The following is an 11,512-nucleotide window of genomic DNA, read 5'->3' as shown; positions in this document are numbered from 1 at the left end:
GGTGATAGACATGGGTCTAGTTTTAGTCTTGGGCATGTGGAAAGCCAGTTTCTCCAGCACCATTTATTAAAGCACTTGTCTTTTTTTTTAAAATAAAAGTCACCTTTTATTTTTGACTATTATGAGTACATATTCACAATACATAATGATTACATTTATGTACATAGTGCATTTCACTTCCCTTCCCTTCCCTTTCCCCCTCCTCCACCTCTTTTTGCTTTCCAGCATCACATTCAAGTATTTACCTTCTAAGGCCTAATAAATTTAATTATCATATATACAAGAGAGAGAGACATAAAGAGAGAGATTGAAAAGTAGACTAATAGGCAAAAGAACATATAAAACATATAAGAAATTGTACTAAGTCAAAGTACACTTTTAGATACACTGTCCATCCTGAATTACAAAACCTTTTTATTTAGACTGATAATAGGAAAAACAACTGGACATTTAGAATGAATAAAAAAGTTCCCTTCTCTGCTAACTTTTTAGCAAGTATATGTGAAAATTGGTTTTAATGTATTATTAAATGTTAGGGAGATTTACCACATAGGACAACTGTGCCTGGGTTTGCTTAACTGAATTTTCTATAAATTCCTAATTTGAACTATACACATAAAATTGGTAAATTGTTTTTTTGTCTTATTCTTTTTTCTTTTTTTGGTTTTTTTCCGGTACCGGGAATCGAACTCACAACCTTGCACTTGCCAGGCAGGCACTGGGCCACTGAGCTAAACCCCCAGCCCCTGTCTTATTCTCTTCTTATTCTCCAGAAAGGGTAACATAACAACGTATACTATTTGGCACTTCTTGTCCAATAGTATTTCTCTATATATGAAACTTTCTGTGAGTTTTTTTTTATTCTTATTAAGTTTATTGTTGCAATTTAGATATACATAAGGATCACATTCATCATAGGGAAATTGTACCTGTACATTATATACCCTAATTCATCTTTTTTTCACGACCTTCTCCCCTGACTTCAACCCCTCTTTCTCTCCTTATATACAAATGCTATGTTTCCATTTTATTCTTCTTTTATTGTTTTTCCCTTCCTTCTTTTCCCAGTCTCACCTCTCTACTTCTCATTTCTTTTCAATGATTTCTTTCTACTTCACAATACCTATGGTACACTTTCGTCTTTATTTACACATTTTCTCACATCAGAGAAACAATGCAATATTTACACAAATGTGTACAATTTATTTCACTTAAGAATATGGTCTCCAGTTCCATTCATTTACATAGAAATTCTCCAATTTATCCTTCTTCATGGCTGAGTAGTACTCCACTGCATTAAAAAAAAACTTTTTTATACATTCTTTGGCTGATGGACATTTGAGTTGTTTCCAAGATTTACCTATTACAAACTGTACCACTATAAAAATGGGTATGCCTATATTGCTGTGTTTCAATGTTCTTAACTCTTCTAGAAAGATACCCAGAAGGGGAATAGCAGGGTCAAATTGGACATCTAATCCTAGTTTTGTGAGGAATCTCCACACAGATTTCCACAGTGGATGTGCCAGTCTACACTCCAAGACTGGAGAAGAGTTTCTTTTCTGCACAGGCCCTCCAGCAATAATGCTGAACATTGTTTCACATATTTATTTGCCATTTGCATTTCTTCCTGTCAGAACTGTGTGTTCATCTCAGATGTTCATTTTTGGATTGGTTCTTTAAATCAGAGGAAGTCTAATATTTTTCAATTCTTCATATGTTCTAGATATTACTCCTTTGAGGGACAACTACATAAAATATTTTCCCACTCTGCGGGTTGTCTTTCCACTCTGTTGGTGATTTCTTTTTCTGTGCAAAAGCTTTTTAATAGGATAAGATTTCAGTTAGTGATTCCTGTGCAATCAGGGTTTTGTTCATGGAATCTTTTCCTACACCTACGTCTTCAAGAGTTCTACCTATTTCCTCCTCCAGTAGATTTAGTGTTTCTGTTTTAATATCTAGACTTTTGATCCATCTCACTTTTAGTTTACTGCGTGATGACAGACATGGGTATAGTTTTAGTCTTTGGCATATGGAGAGCCAGCTTTTCCAGCAAAATTTATTAAAGAGGATATCATCCAGGGCAAGTGTTTGGTTTCTTTATCAAAGATAAGGTGGCTAAGTGTGTGATTTTCAGTTGTTTCTGCATCTTGTAATGCTGCATTTTCTACATCTGCAAAAACATTATGTTGATGATGCCAAAGCCTGCCTCAGAGAGCAGCTATGCCCAGGCCCACTATAACCATGGCTGTAGAAACTTCAGGGCACTTTGCCAGTGAGCCAGATCACAAAGTGGTTTGGATGTGCAGAGTATCCTGGGGATCTTTCCTAACAAAATTGTGCCCTGGACAGTCTCTGGAACAAATGTGATGGATGGGTCTCTAAGAAGGTAGCTACAGAGATTCTTGAGATTCCTTGGAGTTGTCATTTCTGTTGTCCTGATTTGTAGCACTGGGCTCCTCTTTTCCCTGTTTATCTTTTTAGTAAGAAATGACTCAAATGCTGTATCTTCTGTCCCAAGCACATGTTTTTGCTCCTTTCTTCACCAGGCTATGAATTTTCCAGTCCTTTCACTGTTTCCTCTGGTCCCAAATGTCCCTCAAATCTGGTGAAAAGCAGTTAGTAATACCCATGCCAAAAACTGAATATTATGTTTTAAAATCTCTTTCTGCAAATAAACAGGTCCATCATTCTTGCCAAGCAGGTGCTTGTGCCACTGAGCTATATCCCCAGCCCAGGTCCACCAATCTTAAATTACACTTTCCATAAAGTCATACAGAATGGACACAATGTCACCATGTTCACTGCCATAGTTTAGTACAATTTCCAGTAGAATCCTCATTTCTACCCAAAGATAATTCCGTTTTCTCAGTTTCTGAGCCCTCGCTAGAATTGCTCACAATATTCCACACACAGCACTTTAGTCCTTTAGTAGAAACTCTTCCAACTTATGCCCATGAACCTATTCCAAATTTTCCTTTTCATCTTCAAGTACAATAATAATAATAACCCAACACTTTGGTACCAATGTTCTCTATTAGTCTATTTTCTGCTAGTCTAATAATATATACCTATATGACCCCTAACTTCAAAAAGAAAGGGATCTATTTAGTTTACAATGTTGAAAACTGAAAATCCAAGCACCATAAAATAGGTCCTTGTAAAAGCAGGTAGTGGATTGTATGTAGGAGCAAACAGTCACATCTCCAACTAGGAAGCAGAAATAAAGAGAGAAGCCAGGCTTGCTGCTTTTATAACAACAACTTCAGAATATTAGCCAGGTTTCCAAGACAAAATACCTTAATCTATCTTCAAGGCAAACCCCTAATGAATAATGGACTTCATATCAGACTTCCCTCCTTAAAGATTCTACAGCAGCTCCCAAGACCACCATCCTAAATACCAAGCTTCGAGATGTATGCACCAAGCAATAACCACGCCACGTACCAATCATAACTCTATCTCTCTATCTTTCTCTCTCCTTTCTTCCCTTCCTCCTTCCCTTTTTTCCTTTCCCTCCCTCCCTTTCTCTGTCTTTTCTCTTTCGTCTCCCACTTGTACCTTCTACAGTGGAGATCAGCACTGAACACAAGGAAAACTTGAAACAAAGCTGGGAAAATCAGGAAGTGTTACACCAGTAGTGTGGGATCTGAGGCAGCAGGGAACAGCAAATTCTAGAGCTCTATGAGTCTTTTAAATTGCTCTCTGGAAACATCTGTGCCCTCAAGAGCCCAGCATTCTGCCTCCAAATGGAAGTGGTAGCCTGAAACTTTTTGGAAATGCCTTTGGGTTATTTTCTCTCTGTCCTAATCAATAACATTTGGCTTCCTTCCAGCCATACTAACGTCTTTATCAAATGCTCCTTTAGCCACATGTTTGGTTATCTTTCCTCATTAACTTTTTTATTCTTATACTATATAGCCAGGGTAGTACAGTTCCAAATCAATAAACTCTGATTTGTTTTTAATTATAAATTTCCTCTTTAAATTATTTCTCTGTTCTTTCATCTTATTATGTTTATGCAGTTGACAGAAAGAATGTAGTTCCCTAAGTGCTTTCTTACTTAGAGATTTCTTCTGTTAAATACACTAGGTTATTATTCTTAAAATCTGCCTCTCAGGCAAGATACTATACTATTTAACTTCTTTACCTCTTTGTACTAAGGATATCCTTGGCTTCAAACACTTCATTTATTTCTGAAACTTCACGGAATTTTTTTTATCATCTTTATTTTTTAACCAATATTCTTATTATGGCCATGTTAGTACCTCTAAATAGTTTCAATCTTTCCTTATCATTCTTCTCTTCATCTTAGCCTTCAAAAGACTTGCCATTCCTGCTCTACTTGTGGTACTCTAAGTTCTTACTAGATTTTTTTTCTCCAAATTCTTTCAGCATCAATCCATTATCGAGTTACAATCCTACTTCCATAGTTTTGGCTTTTTGCTATAGTAATACCTTATTTTTCTGTATCATTTTTTGTCACAATTTCTTCCTTATTGCTATAACAGAATACTGAGAATGAGTAATTTATAATGACTATACATTTATTGGCTTACTGTTCTGGAGACTGGGAAGTCCAAGATCAAGGCACAAGCATTCTGTGAGAGACTTATTGCTACATCACCATATACAGAAGCCAGATACATAGGGCAAAAGGAGGCTGAATTAACATTTTTACAGTAGTACTAATCCCAATGATGAGATCAGTTTTCATTGCTTAATCGCTTCTGATATATTCCTACCCTCAATACTGTTATATGGCAGTTGAATTGCAATGTGAGTTTTACAGGAAAGAAACACTTAACCCATTGCAGATGAGATGTCTGTTATAGTAATCTAATAAAGACATGTGAAAGCAAAGCTAAGGGAAAAATGGTAGGGGAAGATAAATGTTAAACGACCTAAGAAAAGTTCAAGAGAGGCAAGGGGTGGAAGAAAAAGTGAAGTAAAAAAATGAAGATGTGTTGTGTACATGTAGCAACTCCCCATGGTCAATACAATTATATGCACAGCAAACATGTACTATGAAAAAGAGGAACAGAGACATAGAAATGGAACCAGTCAATATAGGTTTTGCAGAAACTAAGAGGAAAGAGAATTGAACAGTGGTGTCACTTTGTTTTAAAAACCTGTGAAACTCATGTACATTTTCAAATTGCATCTCATAATTTAATGATTTTCATGCAACTGACTCTAAGGGCAAGTTCAAAAATCAGGATACTAAGTTGCAACTCATCAAGTACCAAAAATCAATATATGTTTGAAGCACACACAATGATGTTGTCTTGGTTACCTTTCTCTAGTTGCTGGGACAAAATACCTGGTGCCCAAAATTAAGGAAGGAAAGGTTTATTTTGCTTACAGTTTGTGGAGGTTTCAGTCCATACTTGGCAGATTACAAGGCAGAGTGGCACATGGCAGAGGGCTACAGCTCATGGCGGCAGTACAGAGCAAAAGCAACAAGCACACACACAAGGGAGGAAATGGCCAGAAGAACCCTCTTATTCTCCCTTACATATGCAAACTATCCACCCCAGGGCGGGTGCAGCTCTCACACCCATAATCAATCAAACTCTAAAAGCCTGCCCCATGACTGCATGAGGCTTTGGGGGGACACCTGGACACAAACCATAACAGATGTCTTCTACACACACCACCTACACACACAGAAAGAAGTTTTTTAAAAAGGTGAAAAATTCTAAGGCAGGAGATATAGGGTCTGACTGACACTTTCTAAGGTCCAAAAACAGTGAAGGTAACTGGGTGTCTGTTTCTCCACAGCCATGGCTACTGCAGACTACAACACTGGTGAACCGCTGCTTGGAGAGGAAAGGAAGCAGGATCTCCAAGAGATTCTGAACACTGTGGGATTGGACAGTGAGTTTTGGTTGCCCAAATTGCAGGAATGCCTGGGTGTGACCTGTGCACAGGCCTTACTATACTTACAAGAAAAAGACCTCCAGGTCCTGAAATCCCAGGTGCAGGATCCAGGGGATATAACAGCCCTCGAGAAGCTGTTTGATCTGTCACACTCAAATATTCCCCCAGAGTTACAGGAGTCACCAGTGGAGATGATAAACAAAAGGCAGCAGCAAGTAGAAGAGGCACTTCAGGAGCTAAAGGACCTGTTTTTAGAAGGAAAGCAGAGGCAGGAAGAGGCAATGAGGAGGAAACTACATGATAAAGACAATACTAAAAAGGACTTGATAGAAAACAGAGCTTTCCAAGATTTACTGCAGCGTCTATCCCTACAACATTACTTCCCAAAAAAGATGGGCAGAGCTAACTTTCATATGATCTACAAGACTTCTGTCTCCAAAACCCAGCCCAGCTCTGAACAAGAGCTTCCATTCTATTTCCTACAGAAGCTACTGGTGCTCGATTATAGGTTAAGATATCTGGTCTTCAGAGAACAAGAAAACACAGAACATCAGTTTTATCTAAGCGCCTCTGATGAGGAAAATGAGGCTTCTGATCCATATGAAGACCTTTTTGGTGATGGTAATAGACCAGTTACCTCTAAATCCAGGCCTCGTATTCACCCAATGGATATCCAGATGGCAATTTTTCACTGTGCAGATGATTTTGCCAGACAATACATTTTGGCCAAGCTTTCTATTTGTCAGTTTGCCCTCCCCCTTTTGGTGCCTAATCCTTGTACTTCACAAATTGAATTCTCTCTCTGGTGTCTCAAACAAGTTAGGAGGAGTTGGCAGCACACAAATAAATCAGCAAAAGGAAAGTGCAGCTTTCATAACCAGCAGATGTGTCGTGTACCCACCGCCATTGTGTCCTTCATCAGAGTTGGAAATGGCCTCTCTGCTTCCAAATCTCAGATCATGAACTGTCTGATCAGTAAACGAAAACATGATGTGTTTTTTCACCGACACTGCAAGGGAAGCAGCAAAGACTGTCTCCTGATGGAGGGTGTGGTGGAAATCTGCTGGTTCTGTCCTGGGGAAGAAGATGAGGACAGGTTTGACAACTGTGTGACCTTCAGCAATCTTCATGGAGATGCGAAGGAACACAAGCAGCAGCTTGCTTTCCTGCAGGAGGTATCGTCTCTCATTGTGGTCCTCATGTCAGCCTCTGACGACAATGAAGAAAATAGTAAAATTGTCCATGACCTGTGGCAGTCATCAAAGTCACCTTTGATCTGCTTGCTTGATGACAAAGAAAAAGACATGGTCAATAATTCTGGCAGAAGAATCAGAATTGGCATAAGGAATAGAAGTGAGGCAGACTTAATGGAAGAGATCACTATTGCAATCAGACGTCTGCTAGAGCTCTCTGATGCTGCTCTCAGCATAGAGGACTGTTCTCACATTGCTCGCAAGCAAGGATTCCTTATCGACGAAGACCAGACAGAGTGCAAGAAAGCAAAAGAAAAGGCAGAGAGCACAATGGCTGCCCTGAAAGAAATGAACTTACCTCACTTGAAGGAAAATTTACTACCCCTGCAGGGAGAACTGTGGCATCTTTGGTGCAAAAAGGACAAAGAGCTCTATCAACTAAGACAGAAGAGGAACCGGAGCATTGAACAACACAAAAGTGAGATTGAGACAGAAAAACAAATAATAAGGGATAAACAGTTGGTAAAAACCTTTCCTCTCAATGACTTAATGCGATCTTTCACACTTTTTTTACAACACTCAGAAACCCACATCAAACTCTATTTTTTGCACTGGCTGAGTGTTTTCTTGGAGAGCCTCACCACAGGTCACTTGGAAAATCTACATGAGAAACGAAGATCTTTGTGGTCAAAGATACAAACAGAAAAGCAAAAGGCACAGAAGAGCAACTCCCTGGACCTCTGGCAACATGAGATAGAGGCCATCTCCACAGAGATCAGTGACTGTACCTTGGGAATTGATCAGCTTCTCAGAGAAGTTGGGCAGATGTATGAGGCTCTAGAAGAAACTTCCTGCAAAAGAGATATTATTTTTCTCTCCCTTCCCCAAATTGCTGCAGACCTGATGCTATCCGGCATGCCCATTGAGCTGATGGATGGGGATGCTTCCTACGTGCCTCTAAAATGGGTGGCAGCTGTGTTTGACAAGGTCTCTGAGAAAATTCCAGGCAAGAGACTGTTTGTCCTTTCTGTCCTGGGCCTGCAGAGTTCAGGGAAGTCCACCCTGCTGAATGCCCTTTTTGGGCTGCAGTTCAGTGTCAGTGCAGGCAGGTGTACCAGGGGAGCCTACATGCAGCTCCTGAAGGTGGAGGAGACCTTCGCACAGGAACTTGGATTTGATTTTCTGTTGGTTGTAGATACAAAAGGACTCCAGGCCCCAGAACCCAACAACAAATCCCAGAAATGGGACAATACATTGGCAACCTTTATCATTGGACTTGGAAACTTGACTCTGATCAATATTTTTGGAGAGAATCCATCAGAGTTGCAGGATATTCTACAAATAGCCGTCCAAGCCTTTCTGAGGATGAAACAAGTGAAAATCTCCCCAAGTTGCCTCTTTGTCCATCAGAATGTGAGGGAAGCTACAGCTAAAGATCAAACCATGGAAAGACAAAGGCAACTAGAGCAGAAACTAGATGAAATTGCAAGAATCACTGCTGAGCAAGAACAGTGTTCAAATGTATCCTGCTTCAGTGATGTCATTAAGTTTGATGTCAATACTGATGTCCACTACTTTGCTCACCTGTGGGAAGGCAATCCCCCAATGGCCCCTCCTAATCCTCGCTATAGTCACAATGTCCAAGAACTGAAAAGTAGAATTATTTTGATGGCTAAACAGGAGTCAAGGGGAAATATTATGAAGATATCAGATGTAAAATGTCGAGTTGAAGATTTATGGAGAGCCCTGGTCAGTGAGAACTTCATTTTCAGTTTCAGAAATACCCAAGAGGTCATGGCCATGAGCAAACTAGAAACCATGTATAAGCAGTGGTCCTGGCAGCTGAGGAGTCATGTGTTACACTTGGAGAATCAGCTGAACAATCAGATTCAGAATGGAAAAATTCAGACGCTGGAGAGAAGTTCACTTGAAGATCCAATTACGAAAGAATATGAAACCATTAAGGAAGGTCTTGTGAAATATTTTCATGAAGGCCAAGAAAGTGAAATACTGACTCAATGGAAAGAAAATTTTGAAAATAAGTTACTAGTCCTTAAAGACACACTTATGTCAGATGCCAAAATGGAAGCTAATAGATGTATTGATATTAAGAAAAGTCAAGAAAGGCTCAATGAGAAAAAGATGGTTTATGAAAATGAAATATTGAAGAGGAGCCGAGAGTTGGCTTTAACTATAAAAGTTAAAGAATTGAGTGAGGAGGAGCTACAGAAGAAATTCAACCAACTTTGGAGTAAGTGGGTCTGTGATGTGTCCTCAAATCTGCCTCCAGCAACAGAACCAAACATTGAGGTGGATTCTGACAACATCCTTTTGGAACATTTCAAAAAGGAGAAAAACTTAGCGAACATACTAAAGACAAATTCTGGAAAGAAATTTGAAATCAATTATGATAAACATGTCAAAATAAATAAGAACTTTGGATTGCTCACAAATCAGTTAGAGGCAGGTGATAAAGAGTTAATTCATGTGACTACTAATCGCATTTTTTCAAGATTTGATGAAACTATTACTAATATTTGGAAGCAACATCGTGATTACAATGTAAATGATTTTCATGAAATTCTGAGAATAATAGAAGAAGTGACATTTGCACCTACTGACAAAAAGTACTCATTTACAAGCCAATACAACATGGAATTATCTTTGTGTTTATTTGAAAGGGCATCAAAAAGTTTTAATGAAATGCATAGGGCATTTGAGAGAGAAAATGATCCTGTCATCTACCTGGAAAGTAAAAAAGATGATTTCTTCACAAGTTTCAAGATCTCTTGTCAAGGAGCAACCTCTATCAAATCGTTTGTAGATTTTCTGTGGAACAAGCTCATTCCTGCTGTATCTACCACCATATGGGAAAACATGGCCCCTACAATAGCTGGGGACATGCAGGCCACCTGCCCTGCATTCAGTGGAAACAGGGCTCAGCTGGAAAAACATATCCTCATCTCTCTGGCAGAAGAAGAAAACTTTGATAATTATTGGCAGTACATTCATGATCCAAAGTGTTTTTTCAGTGGTTACCTTGGGAAGCAAATTCATAGATATTGTAAAGAAGAAGTAGATAAAAAAATAAAGACTTTTTTAAAAATAAATTTAGACATCATCAAGAATGCCATCCTCTGTGCTATTCATGAATCCACAGCAGAAGCTAAAGATAAAAGCAGCACTGCATCTGAGTGGTTGGATTTGTTCTGTGATCACCTGGGGAACAACCTGATCTTCCCACGAGCAGACTTGAGGTACATTGAACACCAAGAGATAAAAGATATGGAGTTTCTCAAGGAAGCCATGAGTGAAGCACTGGATGCTGCAATGACAAAAGCAGAAGAAAAGCTTTTAAGTATGCCTATAGATAAAATGGTTCCTGTAATTGAGAAAATCCTCTCTGAACAATTCTGTGGCTGCTGGAAACAATGTCCCTTCTGTAAAGCAATTTGTACCAACACCATTCCTAACCATGATGGAGACCACAGTGTTCCCTTCCACCATCCTCTGGCTATCAGTGGAGGTTGTTGGTATAAAACAGATGAGTTCTCCATTGACCGCTGTTCTACTGCAGTGGCAAGTGACACTTTATTTGTTCTTAGTGACACCCTGAAAATCCCATTCAAGACCTATCGGCAGGCAGGAGGGGACTATGCCACTTGGAGCATCACCCCAGATTCATCCTCCCAGCCATATTGGAAATGGTTTGTCTTTCGCTTCAAGTCAAAGTTAGAAGAAAAATACCAGAAAAAATTTAAAAATAAAGGTAAAGTCCCTGATGCATGGACCATAATCACAAAGCAAGATGTGCTTAATGACCTGAAAATGTAACTCAGTTACCGCAAGAATATAACACTCAACACAGAAGACACCTCTGGTATCTGAACAAAAATGCCACTTTCTGATACCATACTAAAACACATCCTCCTGAACTTCCTGCTTTTTAAATGAAATATGTGAAAGCAAATCAAATAACATTTTAGAGGTTGAAAATATCCTATAAAAGAAAGTCTTTTCTCTCTGGGTCAGCTCCTTTTAGTTTAAAATCAAATTACCGTACAATAGATGTTGGGAAAGGGAAAAAAAAATTGCTCAAAAGAGCATCCCTCAACTGGGATGAGGGAAAGGAGAAAATGAAAAAAAGAAAGAAGGGAAAATATATATATATGTATACAGAAGGATAGCTGGGATAACTGCTGATGTCTAATGGCTTATTGAAGGGAATGGTTAATGCTTTATTTATTTATTTATTTATTTATTGACCAATTTTGCATGCTCATATCTGGTAATCCAAACAACTAATTTCAAGACAAAAATATGCAACATAACAACCATTGTTGAATTCCTATCGTCTTGTTTGGTAAAACTCTACATCATTTGTAATTTTTTTGTTTTTATTTTTTATTCTCTTTAATGGTTTGATTAATCTTGCA

The 11,512-nt window shown here is 38.7% G+C and overlaps 1 protein-coding gene across 1 annotated transcript; it reads left to right on the top strand.

Annotated features, from left to right (window-relative positions):
• The first annotated feature begins 5,786 nt into the window (after window positions 1–5,786).
• LOC102012087 (interferon-induced very large GTPase 1-like) lies at window positions 5,787–11,145 on the top strand. The gene has a single exon (XM_005380508.1). It carries the CDS (start codon window positions 5,787–5,789, stop codon window positions 10,908–10,910), a length of 5,124 nt encoding a protein of 1,707 aa, XP_005380565.1. The 3' UTR covers window positions 10,911–11,145.
• The last annotated feature ends 367 nt before the right edge of the window (window positions 11,146–11,512 follow it).

Source organism: Chinchilla lanigera, unplaced genomic scaffold, assembly GCF_000276665.1.
Source record: "Chinchilla lanigera isolate Chin_1 unplaced genomic scaffold, ChiLan1.0 scaffold00013, whole genome shotgun sequence".
Classification (NCBI taxonomy): Eukaryota; Metazoa; Chordata; class Mammalia; order Rodentia; family Chinchillidae; genus Chinchilla; species Chinchilla lanigera.
Note: the sequence above shows the minus strand (reverse complement) of the source record. Positions and strands in the feature narration are given on the sequence as shown.